At 41.8% G+C, this 27,756-nt stretch overlaps 1 protein-coding gene and 1 long non-coding RNA gene across 2 annotated transcripts; one reads left to right on the top strand and one right to left on the bottom strand.

Annotated features, from left to right (window-relative positions):
- The first annotated feature begins 180 nt into the window (after positions 1-180).
- LOC108245617 (dual specificity mitogen-activated protein kinase kinase 6) lies at positions 181-27,756 on the top strand. The gene is made up of 12 exons (XM_017432676.3): positions 181-601; positions 14,330-14,393; positions 14,786-14,834; positions 15,256-15,369; positions 15,451-15,570; positions 16,088-16,204; positions 16,295-16,346; positions 16,760-16,887; positions 18,219-18,296; positions 18,374-18,513; positions 20,271-20,316; positions 21,640-27,756. The coding sequence occupies exons 1-12, from the start codon at positions 511-513 to the stop codon at positions 21,715-21,717; spliced, it is 1,077 nt and encodes a 358-aa protein (XP_017288165.1). The 5' UTR covers positions 181-510; the 3' UTR covers positions 21,718-27,756.
- Positions 4,605-10,181, bottom strand: LOC112451183. The gene is made up of 4 exons (XR_003039940.2): positions 9,816-10,181; positions 8,572-8,648; positions 8,203-8,450; positions 4,605-6,278 (listed from the first exon to the last, which is right to left on the bottom strand). It is a non-coding gene; the product is annotated as an uncharacterized LOC112451183 (long non-coding RNA).

Raw genomic sequence — 27,756 nt, 5'->3', positions numbered from 1 at the left:
TTTTAAGGTGGAGAATAAAGTTGTTTCAATGAAAAATGTAATTATTTTGAGTCACATGGGAAGGTGGACTTGTTTCATGTTGCTGCTTTGACTCCTCCTCCGGGTTCTGTTCGGTTATTCGGTCACAGTCGGTTATTTATGATGAAACATTTCCTCTGAACAACACTTTCAGTTAAAGCTTCCCGCCGCCACACCTCCACAACTGCATTTCCCACAATCCCCCGCGCTCCAAGCAGGAAGAGCGTTGCCTCGCAGGGGCTCACACTGATCCAAGTTAGGAGCTTTCAGCTGCCAGCCTCGGCCCATCATGTAAGAGCTGCGGAGGATTCTTTGCAGCGCTTTTGCACAAATTCCCCAGATTTCCTGACGCCCGCGCGGGCCGTGCATTCGTACCCGCGCCGCGTGCACGGACGCGCGCGCTTCGGACGGAGAAAGGGTCCGAGTGCATGAAGACCGAGGCTTGGATTTTGCATCTTTGTTGCAGCGCGAGCCGCCTGAAGCTCCAGTTCGATGGAGGGAGGGAGCGAGAAGGAAGGCAAAGTCTTTTGTGCTTCCCCTCCCCCCCATCCAAGCAAAGGGGAAATGTCTCAGCCGAAGGGAGGTAAGGACATGAAGCCGATCCGTGCACAACTAGCCACATGCAATCACAGCTGCACGCTTTGCAACATGCACGGCTGCAGCGCGAGCGCGGCCGGTGCATGTTAAAGTTACGAGGCTTAGGAGGGTCAGTTGCATTTCCTGTTTGAGATCTTCCCCTTTGCACAGTTCCTGGTAAGACGATGCTGCGTGCAACTCACTCATGTTGACGCTAATAGCTGCGCACGGGCTGGGGATGTGCAGCTCCTACAGTCACGAGACAGACAAGGACACTGCAACTCTTTATAGACATGTATGTGTTTGTATTAACAAACAGGAAAAACTCCGCACGAGTTCATGCACGGGCCCGTGCACGCTGCTCAAGGTAAATGTTGCGTCCAGGGCCACAAGTATGCACGCTTCGGTGCAGGAGGGGAGGAAGGGGGGGGAAGGAGAAAGGAGTGAGGCCGCTCCGACTCCCCGCTCCGGCAGGAGCAGGAGGCTGATGTGAAATTCCACAGCCAAGCNGGGGGTGAGGGGGGGGCATGACAACCTGCAGCTGTCAGTGTTCAAGTTTGTGTTCAGATTTCCCTCTGCCTCTGGGAGACTAAATAATGTCAGAAATCTAAAAATAGAAGCTAGTTGTGAGATGTGGAACGGGCAGAAAGTGCCCCCCCCCAGCATGCACGGCACACTTTGACCCCAGATCTGCCACCCTGCAGCATCAACAGCCAGAGCTGCGTCCAGGGGTGGCAAAGGTGGGGCAGCAGACTTTAATTCATGCATTCAGGCAGGAACATGAAGGTTAACCAGTCTGTCCCAATTCACAGATTCACGTCAGAGCAGCCGTGCACCAAGGCTGCTCTGGGTTCACATTTAGATGCATCAGTTTATTTAGTCTTTGTAGCAATAAAATCAGATTTATTTAATAATTAAAAGTTAGCAGCAGGTTGGTTTCTGCACACAGGCTCACTAAAGAATAACAAAAGTTCTCCTCTTTTCTTTTCTTTTAAATCGCCTCCACAAACAGAGATCCACAGTTTATATGACGTTTCACAGAGGGCCAACTTTGAAGGCCGACTTTGGTCAATCATTTTTAAAAAAGAAATAAATAAATCTGACATGTTTCTCAGATGATCTTTTTTCACATTTGTCTGAGTCGTAGAAACGCTCAGGACCAAAGGACGATGGGGAAGTCTTCAGAGCCGTCTCTCTTACTGGTGAAATTTCCCGCTCCAGTTGGTGAAACCATTTTGAAATTCAAGAGTTGTGTGTGTGTGTGTGTGTGTGTGTGAGCTCTGAAGTGCAGAGTTAGGATAGAGACTGAAGTTGTTGACTTTCAGCCGTGTACAAAATGCACAACATTATAAGAACCGGCCTGTAAGCAGGGCGGCAGGATTTTTATTTTTATTTTAGTTTTTTACAGTGGCGGCTGCCACTCTGTGCCCCCCACCTGGAGCCGCCCCTGGCTGCAGCCTGCAGCTCTTCAGGATATCCAGTGAATACAGTTTGCATGGGGGGGGGCAGCTGCAGTGAAAGCAGCTCTGGGTTTTTTTTTCCTCCCCTCACCGTGTTTTCCCAGAAGTCCAAAGTGGGGCTGGTTTATTGCACAACATGCAGAGCACACACACACACACACACACACACACACTCTAAGCTGCTCAGGAGGTGAACAGGTAGCAGAGAGAGAGTCCCGGATAGTCGGGGCCTGTTTATCTGTCCACCCCCCTCCCACTCCCTCCCACACGGAGGAACTGTCTTGTTGCAGCCAGCTCATCTTGTGATGAATAATGCACACGTTTTTATTTATGTTTTGTACATGAATGAGTCGCTCAGGGGCTTTCCTGAGAGCAGAAGTGGCTTTCAGTTGTCACTCTCTGACGTTCGGGGCAGAAAGCTGCAGCTGTGCCGCCCATTAATCTCAGGGAACGTTTTTCTTTCATTTCAGATTTTGTTTAGAGATTTTCTGAGAGAACAAAATGGTGCTTGGGCTGAAATGAGTTCCATTGGTCACCTTTAGGGCAAACAGTCAACAGATGGGAGGAAGATAAGTCCTCAGTGTTCAGGAAAAAGTTGCTTTAAGCTTCTAGTGGGAAGGATTTCTGCTCCTCTCTGCTTTGATTAACTTTAAACCTAAAAAATTCATATTTCACTTAAAAATTTTTGTTTTTATGCAGCTGAAGATAAATGTTGTTCGTTTAACTGCCCTTTACTTTCTGTGACTGCAGCATTTCTTCTTTGCAGAGTTTTCTGTTGCATTTGTTCTTGTGAGTTTTAAAGTTTGCCCAACTCGAGTTTATGGTGCGTTTAGGTGTTCGTGGTGCGTTTAGGTGCTTGCAGCGCGTTTGCACCTGCCGGCCACCGTAGTGATCAGATTATAAAATGTGACACATAAATCCTGCTCACACAACGCTGATCACGCTACAGTGATGCTTAGCAGCAACCAAGAAAAGCATTTTTGGGTAACTTTAATTTAAAACAGTTTTTAGGATATTTAATGATAGTTTCAATCTGTGAACTTGTTTTATATTCATGACGATCGGAGGCTCGTTGGAGCGTACCGACATGATAGGGAGGACTTTTCTTGAAATGTATCTGTGATGTGAACTCGTAGCAGACTTGTGTTTGGGTCTTTCTCCTCACCTGTCTCTACATAGATGGGTTTTGCATCGCTGGAGCATATTCCTCATTTATTTGTAGTTTTTTGGTGTCTCTGAATCAATATTTGAACTTTGTGGTGGTGTGTTTCCTGCGTCGGTGGTTTTTATTTGTGCATGTAAACATGACGCTAACGCCATTTAAAGTTACTGACAGACATGACCACACTGTTGTTTAACAGCAGGCTGCATTTGTAAAATTTGAAATGTGTTGTGAAATTGAAAATATTTGAAAAGTCCTTGCGTAAAGACTCCCCGGTTTAACCTTGAGTAATTCTTGACCTTTCATACGTTCAAATACTGTGGTGAGCACGCAGTGTCGTCCTAAATGTTCACCTTTCTTCTAGCTTTAATTAAAAAGCAGTGTCCTAATTGATGTTTTATTGGATATGCACCTAAAAACCAGTGAGATGTTTGAAGAGAAAGTGAGAAGCAGTACGATCATCCTTCAGGGCTCGTGTTGGAAGCCGAGTTACAGGAAGGGAAACAAGAAAAACAGAATCTTCTTTTAAATGAGATTAAGAAGCGGTGATAAATTGCTCTCAGGACTCAATTAACACAACATTACCCAGGGCAGGTAACCCTCATCTGGATTTAGTTTTTAAATGTTAAATGTGAAAGATCCGCCACCACACATGAGCAAATTAAATCTCATTCCTAAAAGCGATAAAAACAAATCTCCAAAGCAAAGATAAACATGAAATCCTCGTGTTGCATCTTCTCCAACAGTTTGACCTTAAACTGAGCCCACATCACATTTCTCTTGCACAGTCGTCCTGCTTGCTGCTGGTTTCACCTGCACAAATTTGGCTTTTTGATGAGTGTTGATGATGATTGTTGTTCAAGAAATAATCACTTGTTGTAGCTTTGGGTGCAGGAAAGCAGAGAGATGCTGCAGCAGAGACACAAATCCAGGTCTGCTGTTGGTAAAAGCAGCAGGTTCCAGATTTCACTGCTGTGATGAGAATGAGGGTGAGGATCAGGGGGGGTGGGGGTGCTGCACGTTCACATATCCAAAGAGTTAACAGATGCAAATGAGCCGACTGCATGTAAATGGAGACATTAATGCTCCACGTCTCATTTCTGAACTCAGTCATCTCCACCATGAAAGGTCTGTGAAACGACCTTTTTTAAGAGCTGAATGGCCGACTGGATTTAAGAAAAAAATAATTACTCTCCATCCTTTGAGAGAAACACCCCTTAATTATTCTCTAACATTTTCTTCCACATTTAAATATAAAACACTGGAGTTTTTTTTCCCTTCTGCAAACTGAAATTTGAAACTGTAAAAATTAAACAAATGCAAACTTAAAGTCTGCATTACCCAGCAGGCACCTTGTCTTCTTCAATGACAATTAGATTTTGTTATATTTTGCAGCCGTCAACATAAATAAAGATGATTTAATCGACTCCATTAACGTCCATGTTGTATTTTTGCACATGCAGGACGTGGGGCTGTAGTCCCGCCTCCACATCCTCCCAACTCGCTGACAGGCTGTCAATCACAGCGAAACGTGACGCTTTTCTTTAAGCCTCAAATAACTAATTGAAACTAAATGTGTAGAGAAACTGCACATTTAAACGTAGAGAAGAAAGGTCGGAGCTACGAGAATCAACAAAAATAACACCTGAAAAAAATAATCTGAAGTGTATTTTTATTTTTTAGTCAGGAAAGTGTTTGTTTACATGGAGGGGCGGGGCTTAGAAATTATACTGGAGCCGCTGCTAGGGGGCGCTCATCCTTTGTGACTTCAGCTTCCAGCTTCCTGTCCTGTGTCTAGTTAGAATATATGTGGATGTTTGCAGTTCTGTCCTGGAGTGAAAGTAAAAATAACCCTAACACCCCAAATCTGCCATTCTCATTGCACCGATATTTACTTAGATTTCAGTGGATTTCCAGGGGTTCATGTCTGCAGGAATTTCTTCATATTGTTGTTGAAATCATGTCATGTGAACCTGATGCTGTAGAGGTTTATAAAGCGGAAAGTTTCTGTCCTGTTAGACACAAACTCTTCTCCTTTCACGGCGCCATCTACAACAAAGATGCAAGACGTTAATTCATCGAAACTCACTTCTCTGTGACCAAACAACGGAACTTTTTTTGGAAGTCCAGCTGCCGTTTCTCTAAGCTCCTGGTTTCATTCTCCGGTGAAAATCGGAGAAGTGAACCTGCAGCATTTGCAGCTGTTTCAGGTTTTTTCTTTTTAATATTCAGCCAGTAGATTGGGGCATCTGCTCCGACATTCTGGATCAATCGGCTCGATGTGAGCGAGCAGAAAACGCAGCGTGCGTCGATGACGACACGATTCCCAAAAGAGCGTCCAGCAGCTGTAACCTAAAGTAGCTGCCATCTTTGGAAGTGTGGAGGATCTCACAAACTGCCAGAGCGGTCGGAGGGGGGCAAACAGCCGAGGGGCCTGAGGGGAGTTATTTTCAACCCACCCCCCTCCCTCTGTGTTCCTGTCTTTTCCTGTCCCTCCTCGTGTTGATGTTTGCGGTTTGCTGCCTCCCTCCCTCCCTGATTGATCTGTCTTCCTCCAGCTCTCTGGAATTCCATTGAGGAGCTCTCGGGATTGTTTGAATTCCAGCCGGAGTGCATGTGTGGGTTAGCAGCAGGCACCGCGTGTCCCCCAGTCATCTGGGCTCATTATCCTCGGACCTCTCCGGCCCTGCAGCACCCGATCCCCCTGCAGAACTCTCCACCTCCGACAAACCGACGTGCGTGCACAATGAGGCCGAGTGCGTGCTGCTGCCGGGCGTGGCAGAAACTGGGAGCATTGTTTCGCTCAGCTGTTCTCTTCTCGCTGTCACTTCTGCAGAAAAGGAGCGAGGCCTCGTTGGTCCGGAGCGTCCCGGCACACACAGCTCCCTGTAGCATTTCAGCACATACTTCAGCTCATGTGCTGGAAATCACTTGGAATGAGGTGCTCTGCTGCTTTTAACTCTCCCACCCTGCAGGCTGCGCTTTCCGTTGATATTAGGTGGAGCAAGAACAAACTAGAACAGGGAAGGAGTTTAACATCTGAGTTCTGATCTGAAGAAAGCCTGAAAGGAGAAAGATTCAAAAACAAAATATGAATGTTGCTGTTCTGAAGTTTTACAGTTCTTCAAAGCAAATTAGCTGTAAAAAAACAAACTCTCTTAGACTCTGACAGATGTTTTCTGTGTATAAAACCCCGTCAGCTCAGAGGAAGATCATGTTCTGTGTAGTAAATAAACTTATTACATTCATAGGATGTCAGCAGGTTTAGATTTTGATGCGTAAAACTTTATCTGTACGTTTTGAACAAGTCACATAAAGTCTGAATTGAACTGAATGAAATTTTTAAAGAGTTTTCCTGCATTTTCTGCACAGAAAGGCCACTCTTTAGCAGGTAATTCACTTTCTTTTTGCCCGTTGGCTCACAGGTTTGAAACCTCCACCTCTGCTGTGCTGAACCCTGCAGCGATCTGCTGTAGAGGTCAGCAAAAGCTTTTATTCTGAAAGTCCCTTAAATCACAAAGCCACAGTTTGATCTTTTTTTCTTGTCTCCAATCAGTCAGTTTCACAGGTCACCAAACGCTCCTGAAGTCATCTCCTATTTCTCACACTTTCTGATACATGGAGACTAAATTGAGACGGTTTGAAACAGGTTTGAGACAGGTTTGAGACAGGTTTGAGACAGGTTTGAGACAGGTTTGAGACAGTTTGGGACAGGTTCCAGACACCTGTGACACATCTGACTATTTTTGGGGGAGAATTAGTTTTGCAAGCTTTTTCAACATGTCCAGCAAAACAAATGCAAACATTTAGAGACATTTTGGAAACTTTCTCTTGTATGCCGTTCCTGTGAGATTCAGGCTTCATCTTGTTTTGGTTCTGTGGATTCACAGACCGGGCTTTTTGTTGATGCTGAATCATTGACGACTTCTTCTTCTTGTGATAAGCACATTTGCTTTTTAGTGAACACACTGAACAGCGTTTTTGCTTTTTTCTGTTTAACAATGATTGAAATGTTTGTGTTTTTTACACTTTTTTGTAATTTCTTCCTCAGTATTTCCTGTTTTGCTTCAGTGCGCTATGTTCACGGTATAAAACAAGCGTGATATAAGAGCTTTGTGGTAGTTTAAATGTTTTCAGCCTCAGGCGTCTGAGTCAGTGTTCAGGCTGTTTCTGAGGTGTGTTTAGGTGCAGCTTTTTTCAGACGTAACTTTGAAACCTGGATTTGATGTTCAGGCTTGATGTCACTTTACGGTTTTAAAGGTTTTCCAGGAGTTTAAGGAGCTGTATTCATCATGTCACTGATCTTAAAAACATTAAAGAAGCATTCAGTCCAAACGCTGCAGCTTTTTATTGCTGGCCTCATATTTGGTGTCATTATGAAACAAAATGCAGGGTTTGACGTTTTCTTTATGCTGAAGATGTTCCAGTTTACCTGCTGCAGTGTTGGGCTGAATGTAATAATAAAAAAACCTCCTCCTTCTTTAAAATAATGTTCAGTTTGAATAATGTTAGACTCATTCTGCTCTCCTCTAAGAGAGTTTGTTTCTGTTTTTATAAATCCTGTTGAAAAATGGAGAGAAATTCAAGCTAATGCATGAAAATGGAAGAAAAGTTATTTTATTTTTTACCAAGAATGATTGCAGTTTGTTTTCCTTCCTGTTTGGTAAACGGCCGTGGATGTAAATATTTGCACAGAATTTATTTTGTGCATTTTGTGAATGTAGAGGCTCGTTATGACTCATTTCCGGGGAAAAAGAATTAAAACCTGAATCAGGAACCACCCTGAGTGAAACAGATAATCTGACTGATTTTAGGACACAATGAACGATTTAACTGCCTCATTTCTGTGTTTTAGTTTTAGTGTTTAAAGCTATAATTCCATTATTGCTTCATGTTGTGATCCACGCGGAGCTGCTGCTGATTCCTTCCAGCCACAGAGATTACATAATCCCGCGCTCATCTCTGCTCACATGGTTGCAGTTTTACCTCTGAAGCTCACGTTCTGCTCGGTCCTGTTGGGTTAGATGTGTGCAGAGGTTTGAGGAATGACTGCGAGGAACATGCCGCCTCTTGTCTCATGATCTCAGCGCAGCTCGGAGGCAGAAACGTCTCAGAACGAAGGAAAAAGGGATGGTGTCGCTTCACTTTGACGCTCTTTGTTTGAGGTCAGCTCCAGGTCTGATTAACGCTCTGATTGGAGTTAATGTGGAGCTGCTGCAGGTTTGCTTTGAAATCTAAATTTAAAACACAAACTGATTAATTAATGGCTTGGATCTGAATTCATAACCTCAAATTAAGAGTTATCGTTCACCTATTTCCAAAAGAAAACAATAAAACCACAGTTAAATATCTTACCCGTTGCAGATAACTCTTTGAAGGCTAGTTCAAGCAGGGCCAAGACCCAAGAGAATCACTGCCGTCTTTACTTCAATCTGCAAGATTTCAAAGAGGTTTATTTACATTTTTTTGGCTTTATAGTTGGCTAGTTGTGCTAATGTTTGCAGTAATTGTCCTCAGTTTTTTAGATCAGATTCTCCTTTTAAACAACGCTGTGAGTTCATTTCTGTCCTTTTGTAGATGAAAAATGGCCTCAGAAGAGCTTCTTCACGTACTCAAATTCCAATAAAAAACATGTTAATTTGAACGCTTTAAAGGATTTTACCTGAGTTTAGTCAAGAATTGTTTAAACTATGAGTATTTAACAGAGCTTCAGTTTCTCTTAGGATTGATTTATTTAGAGCGAATCATTATAACGTTATAATAATACAACACTTAAACACTTTATTGCTTTTTGAAGGAAAAAAAGTTATTTTAAATCCAGTTTATTTTTGTTTTTATTAATAATCATCAGACTGGAGAACCCAGGAGCTGCTCGCTGACAGGAAATGGCCGCCGGTGTTTCAGTTTTCTGTTTGTTTTGCACTCGCTGTTAACAGCTGGAACTGTGTAAACTAAAGGAGTGCATGTGTGTAAAGTCTATTTTTATCTTCAGCACATCAGAAATACATGCATATATACGTGACAAGCAAATACTTTTATAAACTTCCACCGAACTGGGAGTAAATATTCAGATCATTCTGGTTTTTACTGCCAGGATTCTGCAGACGTGTTTCTCCTATAAAGCCCAATAATACTTTACTTCTTTGTACTTCTATAATAATCTAAGCTATGACAAAGTCAGGCTTTTATTTTATGTATCTCCAAGCTTTATTTTGAAACTCCAGCTTAAAACCTTTTCCTGTTAGCTTTGTAAGTTTTATTCTGTTCTTTTGAACCGAGAAAGTTCTAATCAGGACAAAACTGATGGATTTCTGATAACTGAACAAAGAACCTGCTGAGTCACAGAAACTCCAGTGACCTGGAATCTGCTGAGTCACTGTTTACCGACATACGGCTGCTAAAAGTCCTAGCATGCTGTTTCTGATGGAGCCGCAGGTTTTAATGTTTCTGTCCGGGTTCCAAAGTTAAAGGAGTGAATCAGAAGAAAAACAGCTGAACACACTTAATGCATCTACATTTACTGTGAATGACAGTTTTAGATGTGAATAAACACAAACACGTATAAATACGTGGTGCTACAACAGCAGGATAAACCTGACGTTGTGATTCCTGCAGAGGGACGAAGGATTTCTCAGCCAGCTCCACACCTCCAGGGTCGCTCTGACTTCTCTGCATGTTTTCTGCTTTCCACTGCGAGTTGTTAGCTCTCTGCCCGGTTTCCAGTTACTATTGTTGTCTGTGTAAATGCATGTAGGAGGGGCTCACAGTGACATTTTACTGCAACAAAGCAGCTTTGGAAAGTGGAGCTCAGGATGAGGCCACCAGTGGAGGAACGCATAACACAGCGGCGTCAAACCGTGTTCCACTGGAAAGAGCCAGGACACACACACACACACTGTCTGCGTGTGTGTGTGTGTGTGGATGCCCTCAGGAAAGACAGGTCCATCCACTCCTACTTGCTCTTGTAGTTTCTTCCGCACAACAATGTGAGAAATTCCAGTTATTCTTCTCGCTGCGCTCCTCGCTTTCTGAGACACACCTTCAGTGTTGCTTTTAATAGCGCGACGTGACATCAGTTGCTTAGAGCATCTCACACGCTCAGAATAAAAGGAAAATGAGGCTGCTATTCGGCTGCTCTTACTGTAAAAACTTTAAAGGGAAGTTTAATTTTTCTTTGGCCTCAAACAGTTCAGAATTCAAGGAATTTCTAATGATTTTTCTTTGATAGACCTGTTTCACAGCACACACTTTGACTTGAAAAAGTAGAAAAAAAATTGAAGGATGCATTCCATCTAGAAGAATTTCTGTTTTTGCAGATAAGATGTGAAGTCCCTGTGAACACACCTGAGCTCGTTCTTCTGTTTCAGGTCAAAATATCATCAAATTCATCTGAATAAGAAAGTAATTATTTTCACTCCAGCTCTTTATTTATAGATAACAGAAAAAACAACCAGAGGACAGTCAGTCACTTTGCTTTAGCTGTTTTCAAATTTTATGTCTTGCAGCTATTTTTGCTCACTGCTGGTCGAAGATTTGGGACAAAATTAATTATTGTGATAAAAGCACTGTGTGTAAAATGTAGCAATCAAAATGTAACTATTTGCAAATCTCTTAAATATTTTATTTCCAGTGGAACATAATAAACATGTCAATGTTAAAACTAACTAATTGTACCATTTTACAGGAAAAAATAAGATAAATTTGAATTTTACGACAGCAATACAGAGATGTTCCAGATGTTCTCCTCTGTGCAGCATCTCCATCAGTCTGTAAACATCTGGACCTGAGGTTATCTGTTCAACAGTCCTGGATGGGAGGCACTAATGCACCCCCATACCATCAGAGAGGCAGGCTGACCTCAGAACAGTTCTCCTCTTTGGTCCAGAGGAGACACATCTGTTCACATCTGGCTTCTTCTCTGCCTGATAGAGCTTTAAGCAGCACGGTGAACTGTGTTTACAGACAGTGTTCCTGAGCAGAACCAGAACCAGCCCTGACCTTTGACCTCAGAGGTTTCTACGGATTCTTCACATCTGTTGATGATGTGATGAACTGGAGATGATGGGAGAATCAATGTCTTCCCAGTTTTCTGTTAAGGAACGTTATTCTAAAATTGGTCCACTATTTTTTTAGACAGGTTTTCTCAGCCTGGTCAACCTCTGCCCATCTTTCCTTCTAAAATGATCTTTTTATCTCCACTCCTTTGACCGACCAGCTGCCAATTAATCTAATTAGTTTGAAAATGCTCTTCCAGGTGTTTCTTATTTGTACCTCTTACTTTTACAGCCTTTTGTTGCCTCTGGATCAACCTATCGCTGCCGTCAAATGAAAAATTACCAGATTTTTTCCAGAAAATTATGCATTTTTAAATTTTAATATCTGATATGTTCACTCTAATACATTGTGAGTAAAATGTGGGTTTATGAGATTTGCACATCACTGCATTCTTTTTTTATTTACATTTTACCCAACATCACAGTTTATTTCTTCAGAATTGAGGTTGTAGATTTATTATGGTTTTATCCAAAAAGGGGCGGGGCCACAAGGCAAAGCAACGTGCCGAAGTGCGTGCTGCTCAGATGGATTTAACCTCTTTTTGTTTTTTGTTCTTAATTACTGATTGTTTTTCTCTGAAGCCTACCTCAGCTGTGAGGAAACACTGGCTGGGCTGAGCTCCAGCGAGCCGGTCTGAGGAGGTTTAAACCAGATAAACCAACTGCTCAGTCGTGGTTAACAAGGCGTACAGCTGGTGAACAGTTAGTGCAGCACCTCCACATGGAGCCAGCACCCCTGCGTCACCGGACCTCTTTTCCTTCTTGCTCCCAGAACCTTTTCCATTCAGTCAGGATCTGGATCCGCTCACTGCATCCAGCCGTGAGTACCGACGACGACGACAATCAAAACCCTGAAAGCGGAAACCGTCAGGGAGGGATGCTTGTGACGTTTAGCAATCGGTGGAAGTTATCCTTCGCATTTTAACTTTTAGCTGATGTTTCTGTCACATTGAAGGAGCAGATGAAATGATTGTAATCAGGTCTGCTGCGGTTGGAATGAAAAACAGCAGAAAGTGGAGCTGGATGATCAGCCGCTTTTTCATCCTGAGCTATGTTAAGAAGTGAAGTACGCTGAAACCTTCATCGCTCTCAGACTCCAATAATCCATGAGTTTTAACACATCCAGGCAAGCCGCTTCGCACAGAGATTCAGAATGTAAAATCATTTTAAACCAAACATGTCATTTTGTGAAATATGAAAACTTTAACTTGTGTTTGAGTTTTGAACCCGTTGTTCCTGTGGGCTCTGACTGCTTTTCTTTGAATCAAATTAATTAAATTAAATCGGACTGTAAGGATTATATCACCTTATAATAAAAACTGAGCGATGTTTGGACCAGTTTGTCGTTTAGACATTTTGGAATCACTCTAAAGAGGAAATAAGATTGTAGCATCCTGCAAGATTAAAACATTTCAGGGGCTCTTTTATATAATATTTATGTAATTACAGACATCTTGCCCTGTGTTCACCAGTTCTTATCTTACTTACCATTAATCTGAGTTTATTGCAATGATACATGTATTTATACTGAAGTGTCATGGTGCAGGCGTCATGCAGTCAGACGGAGAATACTTTAGTGTTTTTGACTTTTTGCTAACAGAAAAGGAAACGAGGATGACTCTCGAAAGCACTTGACAACAAAACTACACAACGTTCAGGTGAAACGCAGGAGCTCGAGGAGCTCAGAGATGTGGAAATGTTTTGGGTTCCCAGTGATCTTCAACAGCATTGAAGCCAAAACGGTCATAATTTTCATGCCTTCTGGTGACTAATAAACACATTTAAACACCAGGTGAGTAATAACCATGTCTGAACAGCAACCGAACCCGGAGCTCGCTGGGAAGCTCATGTGAGGATTAAACATTTAATTTATTAGTATTTTCTCATTTGGAGATAATATTTCGTTCTGTATTATCTTTTATTTTGCACAATTTGCACCAAATGAACTGAATCACCTTTGAAATTCCTGCTTAAAGTGCTCATTTTTTCATGTATTCATCGTCTTTCGTCTATCAAACTGACATTTTATTAGTATTTTGTTCCTCACAGAGGAAATGACATCAGGTTTTTTTGTTCGACATTAATTTGACAGCTCAACAGAAAGCCATTTTAGCACCAAACATATCCATCAAAATAAAAAGATTAAATAACAGAAATGAAAGTTTGATTAAACTTAAAGCAGATGCTCTCAAACCCTCCTGGAATTGATTAAAGGAATAAAAAAAGGTCCTAAAAGGATTAAAACCCTGATTTGACTGTGAAGCTGCAGAGTTTCATCGTCCTTCAGCTGATTTACCAACCATCCATGTGGCTGGATGCTTACAGGCTTCACTGATAGTTGCTTTTTTATTTTTATCTGGTCAATCAGAAACTTGATTCAGAGCTGTAGCTGCTGTTGGTACGGCTGCAACAACTCAAGCTCCTGCAAGAGAATTTATGACTTTTTTTGATTCTTAATTTATGCAAATGTACCCGGTGTTAAAACTCTTTATTTGCTTTGTGTCACAGTCGAAGTGCCGGACTGCAGCTGAGTTCGGAAACATTCTTCTTATCTTTTTTTCTTTTTAATGCTGAAATGCTTTTCTTTGTCTGGTTTTCTTGTAATCTGAAATCTCACTACAGAAACATGCTATCAGTGGTTACATGTTTCGGAAACAAGTTGTTTTACAGATATAAGAGCCCGTGAGAAGCCTCTGGTTGTCTGAACAGGAAATCCACAATTTGTTGTGGATCTAGTTTGCAGAAAGACGTCTAAAACAGCCCGATTAGTTATATTCGGATTTTTAGTTGCTGCTGGAGAAATAGTGGCTTGAAAACCAAGACAGGAACAGGAATGACTTCCAAAAAGTAATAACTTTAATGTTTATGCATTAAACCAAATAAGCAAAAATGTCTTTAGTCTGTTGCTGTTAGAGCAAATGTTTATTATTTTCTGAGTTTTTCTCAGGAAGTTTGCTTTTGCACCTTAATTAGAAAACATGACGGTAAGAAATGATTTTCAGGTAACTGCACTCGTCTTTAAATGTCTCATCTCACCTTCTGCTTGTGTTCGTCTGCAGGCAAGAAGAAGCCGGTGCTCAAGCTCTCCAAGGAGGTGTTTGAGCAGCCAACACCTGCTGCAGTGTAAGCCTCGGCGCTCGTAACGTGCACGCTCACATCCTGCACCTTTATTGATCCTCACTTCCTGGTTTGAACAAACCTGATCTTTTGTCAGACTGCTGAACATGTGAAACATAAACCAGGAAACTGTTCCTGTAAATACCACGCTTCAGCTTTTTGTTCACAAATAAAATGATCAGAATTCAAAACCATAACTTAGAAAATGCAGCTGCAGACTGATTTCTATTGTAATACATTTCTACAATTTCCTGAACTTTATTTGTAAAGAAAAACTTTGTATTTATAGTTCCATTTTTTTGTAGAGATCTGCAGTTTTCCTCCAAAGATGTGTTTTTCATCCTTAAACGTCCAGTTTAACCAGTTTTGATGAAATAACACGTCTTTTTGTGTTTCAGACCCCCCAGAGATTTGGATTCAAAGGCTTGTGTAACAATCGGAGAAAAGGTAATTGAATTTATTTTGGTTCCACCTGTCCTGATCCCACTCAGTGTTTTGTGTTTGTCGTAACGCCGCGGTGGTGCCTTTCACTCCCCTCCTTTGTGCGTTTATTGTTGATCCACTCCGTTCGCCCCGCTGAACATTACAGCTGTCCTCTGATTGTGGGGAGACTGGAATGCTCTTTAATGCCAATATTTATTTTAAACTCATCAAATAAGAGGAATTTTCCACTGGCATAGATGTTAGTTTTCTGGAGATATCCACACGTTTGAAGAATTGGAAATTACTGAAGCATTTGAAGGATTCAATCGTCTTTTTTTATTTTAGAAGTTTCTCTTTGTAAAAAAAGTATTTCCTTTTATCTGATCAAGATGAGAGTTCATGTCTAAACTAGTTACAAGCGGAGATGTTGTTGTGTCCGGAGCAGAAATGTGAGGTGAAGGCGGACGACCTGGAGCAGATCTGCGAGCTCGGGCGAGGAGCGTACGGCGTGGTGGACAAGATGAAACACGTTCCCTCCGACCTGATCATGGCCGTGAAGGTGAGTGAGCGCCCATGTTCTCCGGTTTGTTCTCCAGCAGAAAACGGTTCCTCAGTCGTGTTTCCTGTGGTTCTGTTTCAGCGGATTCGGGCCACGGTGAACACTCAGGAGCAGAAGAGGCTGCTGATGGACCTGGACATCTCCATGAGGACGGTGGACTGTTTCTACACAGTCACCTTCTACGGAGCGCTATTCAGAGAGGTAATCTGCAAATCTGTGATTATTAGGACATAATTCTGCTTGTGTTATCCTGAATGAACATCTGTCAGAAGTTTTGGCATCTTTCTGGAGTTTGAAACATTTTAATTAGAATTAACTCCGACTAACGAGCAGCTGACAGTCGAAATGTGAGCGATTAACAATTAAAGCAAAACAAACAGACAAGGAAGGAATTTTGATGATGGAACCAGAAAAAGAAAGGATCAGCTGCAACATTTAACCTAATTATCAAATCAGATCTCTCCTTTAGCATCATGTCAACACAGTCTCACATCTTTTTTTTTTTTTTTTGCATGTGGAAATAAAACACAGGATTATCATTATTCTGACTGTAGTCAGTTCTCTCCTCTGAAAACTTCCTGCAGCAGTGAGTGGATGTTCAGGATTTCCTCGCTGTGACTCAGACTCTGCAGCTTCCTGGCTGCTTTGTTTCACCAGTTTTTTGTTTTTTTTTATCCTGATCTTCTTCCAAAACCTCCCCCTCTTCGTCTGTTGCCAGGGCGACGTCTGGATCTGCATGGAGCTGATGGACACCTCCCTCGACAAGTTCTACAAGAAGGTGATCGAGAAGGGCCTGACCATCCCCGAGGACATCCTGGGGAAGATCGCTGTCTCTGTGGGTTCTCTCCCATCACTTCTGACATCATAATCACATGCATTTGTTACGTAACTCTCATTTGTTTATTAATGTTCTTTAATATTACAGATAGTAAAAGCTCTGGAGCATCTGCACAGCAATTTGCAAGTCATCCACAGAGGTAAGAGCCTGAGTGGAAGCCATTAAAGTCTCAGAGACGCCGCTGCTTCCTGCCTTCCTTTAAACCCTTTCACTTTCTAAGAAACACAGCTCGTTAGGAGTTTATTCTAATTAAAGTTTAGAAATGTTCATCTTTTTCCTGCAGGCTGGGAATTAGTTGTCTAGTTTTGCTCACATTGACAACATCGAGTTAATATTTTTAATCTGTCATCTAACAATAAAAACGACAGAAAGCTGCTGCACGGAGTCTGATGGGTTTTATTTATCTGTCTCCTGCAAGCAAGAAACCCGATTGGCTCATCAGTCTTATTTCCTGACTGTAGGAAAACAAAACCTCTTTTTCAGGTGGACTCAGGATGTCAGTGTTTGATGATCTTAGATCAGGTTTGTTCAGCAGCTGTTTGCTCTGTCCAGATGTGAAGCCCTCCAACGTGCTGATCAACACTCAGGGCCAGGTGAAGATGTGCGACTTCGGCATCAGCGGCTACCTGGTGGACTCTGTGGCGAAAACCATGGACGCTGGCTGCAAACCCTACATGGCGGTAAGCAGAAATACCTGCTGTTTGCTTCAGGGTCCAGCTGAAGTCAAGGATCATCTTTACTCATATTGTTTTAACAAAAATAAAAAGGTTCAGAGGCCTCAAACGGAGAGAGGCTTGTGAAACCACAAAGAGCCTTCCTCACCTTTAAACGGATTTTTATCCATTTATGACCAGTTTTTATCTCTTTGTAACAGTTTAAGGCATCATTTGATTTCTGTAGATCTTCTCTAGACCCACAGTGGGCTCCCAACCCCAACTTTGACACCACAGCACCTCAGCTGCACTGAAGATCTCAAACTGTCACATTTCAGCAGATGTTTAAATAAAAAAAACGAGTTTAGGAGCCGTTTTTATGCTTGAATCAGTGAAATGTTCCTCTCAGTTTAGCGCGACTGAAACTTCAAAAAAAGAGCAAACTCTTAGAAAGAAATGCATATCACCCGCCACCTGTCATGACTGAATTTTAAACTAAGATAAGATGAAAAGAAACTGAGTTCTGGTTGTTGTGGTCGTGTGTTGGGAAGGACTCTCAGCTACTACCACCTGTAAACCATCTCTGTGCAGGCTGGGGTTGGTTAGCTGTGGCAGCCATTTTGAATCAGGCTGGCTCTAATTGTTCCTCAGTTGGAGACGTTCATCCAGTGATTTATTGAAATCCATCCTGTGGTTCTTCATATATTTGTCTAACAAACACACACACACACACACACACACACACACACACACACACACACACACACACAAAGGTAAAAACATTATCGCCCTTTTGTTTTGGCAACAAAGAGTTGTCAAATTTGAAAGTGTCCTAAAACTGAGAGATGCACGTGCCTAAAACTCCAGTTTATATTGATTTAAAGGTAAACAGTGACAGAAACAATCTCCCTTTAGATTTGACCTTTAACCTTCAGTGCAGCCTGACAGCAGAATCCTAAAACTTCACCTTTGGCATTTAACATCCGTTCCAGACGTACAGGAAGTAGATGGATTCATTCCAGGTTTTAAAAACACGAAGTATGGATGTTACCGTTGGATTCGTCTGAATTACAGATTAAAGTTGAGTAAATGAACCCAAAGAAAACAGGAAGTACTGCTTTAGTTCAGGTAATTAAAGGTAAAATAAATAAATATATGATACGTGGTAACTGCGCTGTATAACTGAGGCCTGATAATTCAACTAGAACAGCAGAAATATTAATCTGGGTTCAGCTTCGTGCACTAAAACCCTTTTTATTCCTCAAGTCTCTCATTATCATCATCCGCACCTAATCTGCTCAGCTGCTGATTGGCTGGGTGAAGTGATGTCATCATCATGTGACCTTTTCCCTCCTCAGCCGGAGAGGATCAACCCGGAAACGAACCAGAAAGGCTACAACGTGAAGTCTGACATCTGGAGTTTAGGAATCACCATGGTAAGAGTCGGGAGCTGTTCAGTCTGAGAGGACGTTTGTTTCCTTGGATTGTAAGCAGCTGGTTTGTGTGTCCTCAGATCGAGCTCGCCATCCTGCGCTTCCCGTACGACACGTGGGGAACGCCCTTTCAGCAGCTGAAGCAGGTGGTGGAGGAACCTTCACCCCAGCTTCCTGCAGACAACTTCTCCCCAGAGTTTGTGGACTTCACCTCTCAGTGGTACGTTGTTGTCCCACCCAGAGACCGCCAACTACAGATTAAACTGACATGTGCACATCAGCGTTTAGTTTTTCTGACAGGTTTGATTTTGTTTAAGACCACAGTAAACATTTAAGTGACATATTTCATTGTTGCAGATTACCTAATTGTGATTTAATTGAGATTGTAGGATTGTCTGGAAGCAGCATCAGTGAATCAGTTTAAACTGAGTTAAACGATTTAATTTACTTTCTCTTATTCCTCAGGCCTCCATCTTTGATCTGTCCACCCGGTGTCCATTTTTAAATTTCTTCTCTTACGTCCTCCTGGTGGTTTTGTTTCCTCCTTTCTCTGTTGCTTGGTTACACCTGCAGGTATTAATGCAGCCTGTAGCTGTGAGAGCAGCGAGGCGTTCCTTAATTAAAGACGAGCCAATGAGCTGCCAGGAAGCAGGACGTTCCAACATCTGACATCTAATTTGTTTGGCTGCAGAATAAAACTGATCAGTGAGCAGTAAGTTGTAACTAGATGCAGCTCCTGCCTGAAAATCTTTTTTATTTCTCTAAAACCCAATAATAATTTAATTTCCTTTTGTCAGAATAAAAGCGCAGACCGGCCAAAGTTTTGATGATTGAACCGAGATCAGAAGAAATGTTAAAGCTGCAGCTAGTGGCTCATTATGGTCTCCATGGTTACGACAAACCTGCGTCTGTCACTCCATGACTGCATTCTTATTAACAGAAACACGGAGCAGAAAGTAAGCCTCAGATAAATAGCTGCTGATCAAAAACTATGAAGTCGTAGTGAAAACTTTTCGGACCTGAAGGAGACAGAAGCATGTGGGTGTCACACGTAAACTTTCTTGTTTCTCCAGTATTTTATGTTGGATATCTAACAAGTTACAAAGAGGAGAGAAAATCCTGAGCTCAGATTCGGGTGTCTGCGCTCTGCACAATAAGGGGATTTGTGCGAGGCCTAAAGCTGTGATTTATATAAACTGTGGAAGAAATGTAAAGATTGTGGGAATAAGAGCAGGTAAAGTTAAAGTGACATCACACTCCGGGGCTGTTCATACGTCCTGTTAGCAGTCAGACGGCGTGTGAGTGGACAGAATGTGATCCACTGGAACCATTTTTCCCTCAGACAACCTTCCGAGGCAGGCTTCTTCCTTCTGATCCACAAACGTTTGGTAGTCTGAACACAACCCGTCCTGAGCCAAGCTGCCGGACCTCCAACTGACCTTACATGACCCGCGCACACAGCAGAGTTATTACCTGAATGTGTCAGAGGTTAAAGGTTAAAATACTCGCTCAGCTGCTGGCTGAATAAACATATTGTGGAATATCCTGAAGATCCTCTGTTTGTTTTTTTACTCTGCCACAAAACGCTCCACATCTTCCTAATTGAATAAAGGTTTTGTTTACTGAAGAATAAATTCTGCTTCGGGCGTCCTGGGCTTTCGCTCTAATAGCAATAATCCTTTTTTTTGAACTCTTCAACTTTTTTATGCTCAAAACAGTGTTTAAACTTGTGAGAAATGCCTTCAAAAGTCAGGATGTGTTAGAGTTTAATTGTGACATCAAAAGTACCACAAACTGATTTAATTTCCCATCCCTTCTCACTCATCATGTCTGAGCAGGAGATGGTTTCTTAGGAAAAGGAAACGGAGCACATTTTCTGTCAGAATCACACTAATTGTCCTGTTTCCTGTGAATCGTTCAGCCAGTTTACTGATAGCTGCAGCAGCAGTTTGTTGATTTGTTCTTTTTCTTCTGCAGCTTAAAGAAAATCGCCAAAGAGCGGCCGACTTACACAGAACTGATGGTGAGTTTCCTCCTCGTTCTCGTCCTTCAGATGGGCGGCAGCTTGTAATGTTGGTAATTAGGCACAGGAGGGCGCTCTCAGACTGTCTTCTTCCATCCGATCACATTTATGACAGGATGTCCAGAAGACGGGACACACCAGAGCGTGGTGGTTGTTGCACCTTGTAGCGGTGGTTCCGTGTCTGTCTGCAGACAGATGGAGGAACCACAGCAAAGAGACAAACGACAGAAACAAACTGACCACAGAAAGGCTGCAACACGAACACAACAACTTCACTTCAGGCTGAAAGAAGGCAGTGACCACAAACAGAGTCATAAATAACAGAAAAATGTCAACAAAACACCACATGGACTCAAAGTGAACTCCACACAGTCTCAGAAAACCAAAAGAAATTCAAAACAGAACCCAAACAGACGCAAAGCTACATCAAAAAAACAGAAACAGCGCCGGTTTTACAGAAATGAGCATTTCTTCTGAATATTCCTACAAACTGATTAATAAAAACAGACCCAGTCGGCTCAGTTTGAAGAAAGAAAGACTCAAACATAAAAACAAGCTTTAAAACGACAACAAAAAGGTGCAAAATCAGAGTCAGAAAACACAAAATCAGCAGTGAAAGATGCAAACAAGTAAATAAAATACACAGTGACAGCAAACTGATGGGAAACAGCCACACAAACAGATTTATTGTCGGATCCTCAACAAACTAAAATACAACAAAATGAAACTGCTGCAACTTATTCTCAGGAAATTACCATGAATTGATGCAAAATCCAATTAAAAACACCAAATGAATACAATCCATCCATCCCTTCATTTAGTTTTATCCATGTCTCCATTCAGAGCCTCAGGGGATAAAAAATGCAACAAATAAGAAAAAACGGGATTTTAGAAGATACAGATTAACATATATCAGTATATAGTTGCATCACAAGCACAAATTGATCAATACAGGTAAAAAAAAGAGGCAAAAAAGAACCATTAAAATGTGCAAATGAGCACAAATAAGGAACATTTCTGCAGAAGCCACAAAATGACCAGGAAGTCATGCAAAGACTGAGATGGAAAGAACTAAATAAGATTAAAAAAATGACCATTAGGTGATAAAATCATCTTTAAATTAACCAAAATAACCACAAGTTGATGAAAAAAATCCAAGGTTTGGCTTGAAGATGTAACCACATCCTGTTCTGTTCTCCTGGGTTTGTTGTTCCGATGGTTCTAAGCTGATGTTTTTGGTCTTGTGATGTTCCGGTGGTTCTAAGCTGATGTTTTTGGTCTCGTGATGTTCCGGTGGTTCTAACCTGACGTCCGTCTCCGCAGCAACATCCCTTCTTCTCTGCCCACGAGGCCAAAGAAACCGACGTGGCTAGCTTTGTGAAAGTCATCCTGGGGGACTGAGCTCCACTGGAGGGAAGGAAGGAGGAAAAGATCCAAATCCAACCAAGAATCCAAAAGCTCCGGTCGCTGCCCCGTCACCGGCAGGACTCCCTCTCACCCCCCACCCATCCGGAGGACGCAGCAGAACGAGGAGACACGGTGGGAGGAGAGGGGGAGGCCTCCCTCACATATAATCTGGATGAATTCTTGTTATCTGTATGCCCCCCCCCCACACACACACACTTCATGCACCACCTGCTACTTAAACATGATCAGAGAAGATCGCGCTCCAAACTTTTCTCGCTGAAAAATGGTGGAAGATGAGCAGATTGTATAAAAAAAAGATGAATGATTTAATGCTATCTGTGTATAATCTAAATGTTTGCCTACTCGAAGCAAGTGTTGCATCAGATTATTAAACGACTGCATGTACAGAATCTAACCCTGCAGCCGCAGACGGCCTGCGGGGGAGCGTTAGAGCCTGGTTGATGATTTCAGGGCCTCCTAGTGGTCATTCATAGGTACTGCACCTCCAATGCTTTCCTTTGATTACATCCAGCTCCATGTCCTGGGCTCTGTGTGTGTGTGTGTGTGTGTGTTCACCGGGCTGCTCGGCTGCAGGCTGATTATTGACTCGAGACGAGGATTTATTTGACAACATGTTTGTCTCTCCGTGCCTGTGGGAGCCCCTCTGCTGCTCTGAGGTCAGCGTTTCTCAGCAGGTCGAGTTGCATCAAATTCATCTCATGCAGAATCTTTATTTTTCTAGTTGTGCTGGTATCTGCTTGGTTTTTGTGATTTTAGCTTTAACAGTTTGTCTTGAGTAATCAAACCAAAATAAAAGCATTTAGGGAGCTGAAGCAGAAACGACCTTCCTCGTGATGACATCATCAGAACACCATCAACATCTGGTAGCATGCAGGTGTGGGCTGTCTTTAGGTTGTTTACTGATTATATTCCCTTTTTAATTTGATTTGTTTGTTTGCAGAACCTTTTTTACATTTAGTTGAGCTGCTAAAGTGACCATGTTGGATTTCATCAAAAAGAACAAAGAAAAGCAGAAGAAAGCTTAAAAATAAACAAAACTTTGGTTATTTGCGCTGCGACAAGGGAACTGAAACCTTCCTTGTGTTAGTGCACGAAACTAACACAGATGGCTTTCCTCCATCGTTTTCCACAGAACCCAACGATAAAAAATAAAAATAAAAACATTTTTTAGATGTTTCCTAACTCTAATTTCTGTTTAAGTTAATGAAAATTAAAAAAGAAATGATCCTGTGTTTAAAAATAATATAAATCTGACCTGGGATGAACTCAGTTTTAAAGTGGGCGGAGCTAACATGGAATGTGGGCGTGGCCTGATCAGGCCACTGGAGCTGACCAATCAGAATGCAGAAACTTTGTTTTTATTTTTAGACTTCTGTAGCAAACTGCTTGCTTTTTAATTAACGTAAATCTTTGGGTTGATGACATCAGTCGGCTCACTTTTCTTTTTATTATTAACATCAAATTTCTGCTCCATCCTGATGAAAACCAGCTAATGAGCTCTTTTTGTTCTGTAAAGGGGTAAATATTGTCACTTCTATGTGTAACTTTTTTCATCAGGATCAAATTGACTTTTTTTCTGTCACTTTTAGTCAAAATGAAACCAAAATATTTTCTGGTTTTCACACAGAGCTGGACTCCTAAATCAGCTCCTTCTTTCTGTTTCTGCTCTTATTGCTGCTCTATTTATAGGAAATCCCAAATAACTCGTTTATCTCGTCTTTAACAGATGCTGGGTTAATTGTGAGGCTGAATTTGTTGCAGCTCGTTGTCCTGATGGTGCAGTCGGGATGCAGCCGCGCACACTGGTGTGTGTGTGTGTGTGTGTGTGTGTGGAAGAAAACCTCTTATATTCTGCTTGTTTTCTGTACTGAGCCAATCACAACCTTCTCCCACTCCAACATAAAAAAGAACTGGACGTTATTTTTATTATTGTTATTAATATAATATTAATTATTTAGGTCCAGGACCCCCCACCCCCACCCCCTCACACACACATATAATTACTGCAGTTTCTCTTATTTATTATAACTGCTGTGTCCTTTGGGAAACTTGAGCAATCTTTTGGAGACTTTTCTCGTGAGTTTGTGTGTTTTTGTCGTGCTCTTCTTGGCTCAAACACGTAAATGCTTTGAAACTGTAACTTGCAAGCCTTCTATGTGCCTCTATATAGAAAAAGACTTAAGAAAACAATGTGTTGTGTTTAAGGTTGACGCAGGGGTCGGCGCCCTCCCTCTTCACACGCGGCATCAGAATCCCGTCTCCTTGTGTTGTTCTGCTGCTGCTGTTTCTCACGTCTGAACTCATCCTGGTTGTTGACTTGCTGGTTTCTGAGGACAAAGTGTCGAGGCCTGGCTGATGCTTTTATCTCTTCGTTTAAGTTCTGGGGCGTAATCGCAGCTTAAATTGTCCTCTCATCTATAAATACTTAGTTTCTGAACCGAAATCTGAATTTTCTCCTCATTTTTGTCAAATCTCAGTCAGCGGATGTTGATTTAAAGTATCTAAAAGCTCAATCTGATCTTATTTTGAGAAGCTGTAAGACTTTCTAAGACACCCCAGAGTAGAACAGCACAACTAATCCTCTAAAACATCACTTTTAAATGAATCGCAGGCGTTCAACAGCTTAAAATGGAAGCCAAAACACCAACAATTAACATGAATCAAAGCTGCATTTATTGATTTTATTTGTATTTTTTTGCCCACTAGGTGGCAGCAGAGCAGGAAGTAAACCAATCATTGTCCTTTTATGACTTGGAGCAATGATTGGTTTCTTTTATAACAGAAAATGGGCAACATTAGCTCTAATTTTACTTTATGTTGGTTTCTATTTTGGTCTTCTCTAAATTTAAAGAGTATTTTTGTCTCTTTGGGTCCTGGTTCTATTTTCTTCACCAGTTGGTTTCATATTTGTCATGTAGGTCATTGAATCTAAATAGAGAAGTTGGTTAGCTGAAGTTTTAGCATCTTAAAGATGTTAAAACTTTATACCTCAAAACTTTATTAAGTTTGATCAACTGTTTAAAGTAAATAATACGCCCTTCATCCAACCCGTAAGGCCGTCCGCAGGCAGGCGAACCCTTTAGGCTGAGCCCAACCGGGCCTCATGGGTAAGGATTAAATAAAAACAAGTCATTGGCCCCTCCCACATCCCTCTCTGCTGTGCTTCAGCTCCTCCGGCACATATTCAGGCTGTTTTCGGTATTAAATGTAGTTCTACGCAGATCATGGTTTAGCTTCTTCAATAACTGATAAAAACCATGAAGAAACTTCACCGTATTTGAAGAATGTTGTGACTTTTCAAACCTCTCGCCTTCTTCAGCTGGTCGTTTTCTTGTTAAGTTTCCTGTTTTGTTGCAGACAAACTTCCTCCTGCTCCCGGCTCGGGTCACGACCTTTAGCACAGATAGCTCCTGGACGTGTCGCCCTCAGCTTCCTTCTGATTCGATGTTTGACCGCTGCAGATCCTGCTGAGACGCTGGCGACACACGTTAGATGTTTGCTTCTCCATCTTGGTGCTTTTTGTCGTGAAGACGAGTCCGATGGTTTGTGGCAGAAAGAAGGAACGTAAAGGGCTCCCTCATTAGTACACTTCTCTACCAAAGATGGAAATATACTTTTGAGAACGATGTAGTGGTTCAGATAATCAACATTTTTACTAAAATGTGACCAAAGCGGAGCAGGCCAAGACCTTCTGATTCATGGTCACATCTCACAGCAGTGCAGTCAAGGTTTGTGGGTGGATTAAGTGCCTAACAAAGCCTTTCTGTGGTCCTGCATTTACATTTAAACACTTCTGTGTCCAGTAATGATGCTTAAACACAGTTTGGGTCCTTCTGATCCTCTCCACAGAGTCTGCGTTCACAATATGAGCGAGTGACTGGATGAGCCCGGTCGTTCGATCGCTGTGGTGAGGGTTTGGAATTCAGAGGTTTGGATTTTACTTTAATTAAAATTAATTACAGTGAAACTTCATCTGCCTCTCCTTTTTAATCAGACCAAAATTAGAATGCAAACTATTTAAAAACTGCTCAGTAGCGCCTCTAGTGGTCAGAAACTCCCAGTGATGAATTTAAAATAAAAATAAATCCAATTTATTTTTTAAAACTGCACTTTTTTATAATTTTCCTTTACAGTTTAGACTAAAATATTTACACTGTTTTCAGTTTACATATGCAGAAAATATATGAACATATTTCACGTTTATCAACTTGTGCAGAATATTGTAAAGTTAATAGAGTTAAGTTTTAATTACACATTGGGTACGCTATTTTTAATCAGAGTTTTATTGTGTAGAATATAATGACATATAAATGGGGTTTTCCTGTACTGGGGTTTTGAAAATAATTAAAAGCAACTTTAACAGAAACAATGCAAGCAGGCTGGGCTAAACCTTCTACAATGAAACTTTAATTAGTATTATTTTATTTCACAATCGTGCTGGAGACACGACCGGAAGCAGGAAGTTGAAGTCGCAGTGGATAAGCGCCCCCTAGCGGCCGGCTCCAGTGTAATTTCTAAGCCCCGCCCCTCCATGCAAACAAATGGGGCATTTTCCAGACTAAAACATTAAAATACACTTTAGAAAATGTTTTCAGGTATTAATTTTTGCTGATTCGTGTAGTTCTCACCTTGCTGCTTTATGCTCATATATGCATTATTCGATACATTTAGTTTCAATTAGTTATTTGAAGGCTAAAGAAAAGTGTTGTTACACTGTGATTGACAGCTTGGGGAGGCGGGGTCTGCCCCATGCCCCGAGTGTGCAGCCTCTAGATTCTGTAATACAACATGGCGGCTCTAAAAAAGGACCTTTTGGCTTCAGTGTCAGTGCGTTCAGCAAACGCTTCGTCCATCTTTGTTCATGTTGATGCAGAAAACTCTCAGCTTTCAGGTGGATCCTGAAGAGATGAAGCTGCTTACATATAAGAATAAGTTTGTTTGGTTTTTGTAGTTGACCTGCCGAGATGTTTAAAATTGGTTAAAAAAAAAGGAAAACAAACTAAAATGAAAATAGCATTTCTTGAAGGAATGCATCTCACCTGCAGCTTTGCATGCCGAAGCTTTAAGCAAAGACGTCCAACCTGTTAGAGCTCGGAGGATGAGTTGGGGATGACTCTTAGCTACTAGACTGAGTCTGAGCTGCTTCCTAAATCCTCACAGCAGAACCTCAGAGCTCCTCTCTCTCTGTCTGGGTCTTCTGGTCACAGATGACCTGCAGACAGTTTTCAGCCGAGCTGCGAGCAGAAGGTCAGCTCTACCTGTCTGTTCATCCCCCTCCTCAGAAACCTGCATCCAAAAAACGGATTTCTCTTTCTCTTTCTTTGTTTTCTCTGTGAGCGTTTATCTGTCTGCTTGCATGTGGGAAGCGTATTTGCATCCTGCTCCCACCTGCTGAGGGTCGTTGGGGGCAGGATGTCCGAATGGAAACGTCCCACCGTGACCTTAACCTCTGAGTCAGTCCGAGCAGCCAGCAACAGGCACGTATGTCCGAGTGATGCAGCTTTTTCTGGAAATATTTATTTATTTTTAGTTTAAGGTCAGAAAAAGATGTGAGGCGTAGGGAAGGAGTTTTACTCAGCTTCCTCATATAGAAAACGTGTCAGCGGATGAATAAAAACCGAACCAAACGCCTGCGCGAGGGACACTTCAGGTGTAAATCTGTCGTCTGTGCGTTTCTCATGCCCCGTGGAGCTTTCTGTTGGTAAACTGCTGGTACACACAGCTGTATGTGACGGTGTTGTGTTCTGTAATCCGGGTTAATCCAGAGATGCTACTGTACGTGGAGCAGGGTCTATTTGTTGCTGTTCTGGGGGGGAGGGTTACCATGGCTCACGGCTCTGTGGGAAGTGAAGTTCTCAGTATATTTCCACATCTCTAAAGCCTCTGCTAAAGACTGATGACTGTTCACTTAGAGCTCAATGAATTTCTATAAATAATTTAGATTGCTCAAACTGATTGTGTGCAATTGTAACGATGGAAATTCAATAAAAAAGAGGTATTTTTACACAATAA

Source organism: Kryptolebias marmoratus, linkage group LG17 (genome assembly GCF_001649575.2).
Source record: "Kryptolebias marmoratus isolate JLee-2015 linkage group LG17, ASM164957v2, whole genome shotgun sequence".
Taxonomy (NCBI): domain Eukaryota; kingdom Metazoa; phylum Chordata; class Actinopteri; order Cyprinodontiformes; family Rivulidae; genus Kryptolebias; species Kryptolebias marmoratus.
The sequence above is the reverse complement of the archived record's forward strand: the minus strand, read 5'-3'. Positions and strand labels throughout refer to the sequence as shown.

Bases quoted from the DNA above. Each gene is read 5' to 3' on its own strand.
- LOC108245617 (XM_017432676.3), top strand. From the start codon at position 511: ATGGAGGGAGGGAGCGAGAAGGAAGGCAAAGTCTTTTGTGCTTCCCCT. The intron at 15,370-15,450 runs GTGAGTGAGCGC...GTTCTGTTTCAG, and splicing joins ACCTGATCATGGCCGTGAAG to CGGATTCGGGCCACGGTGAA. The intron at 16,347-16,759 runs GTAAGAGCCTGA...TGCTCTGTCCAG, and splicing joins TTTGCAAGTCATCCACAGAG to ATGTGAAGCCCTCCAACGTG.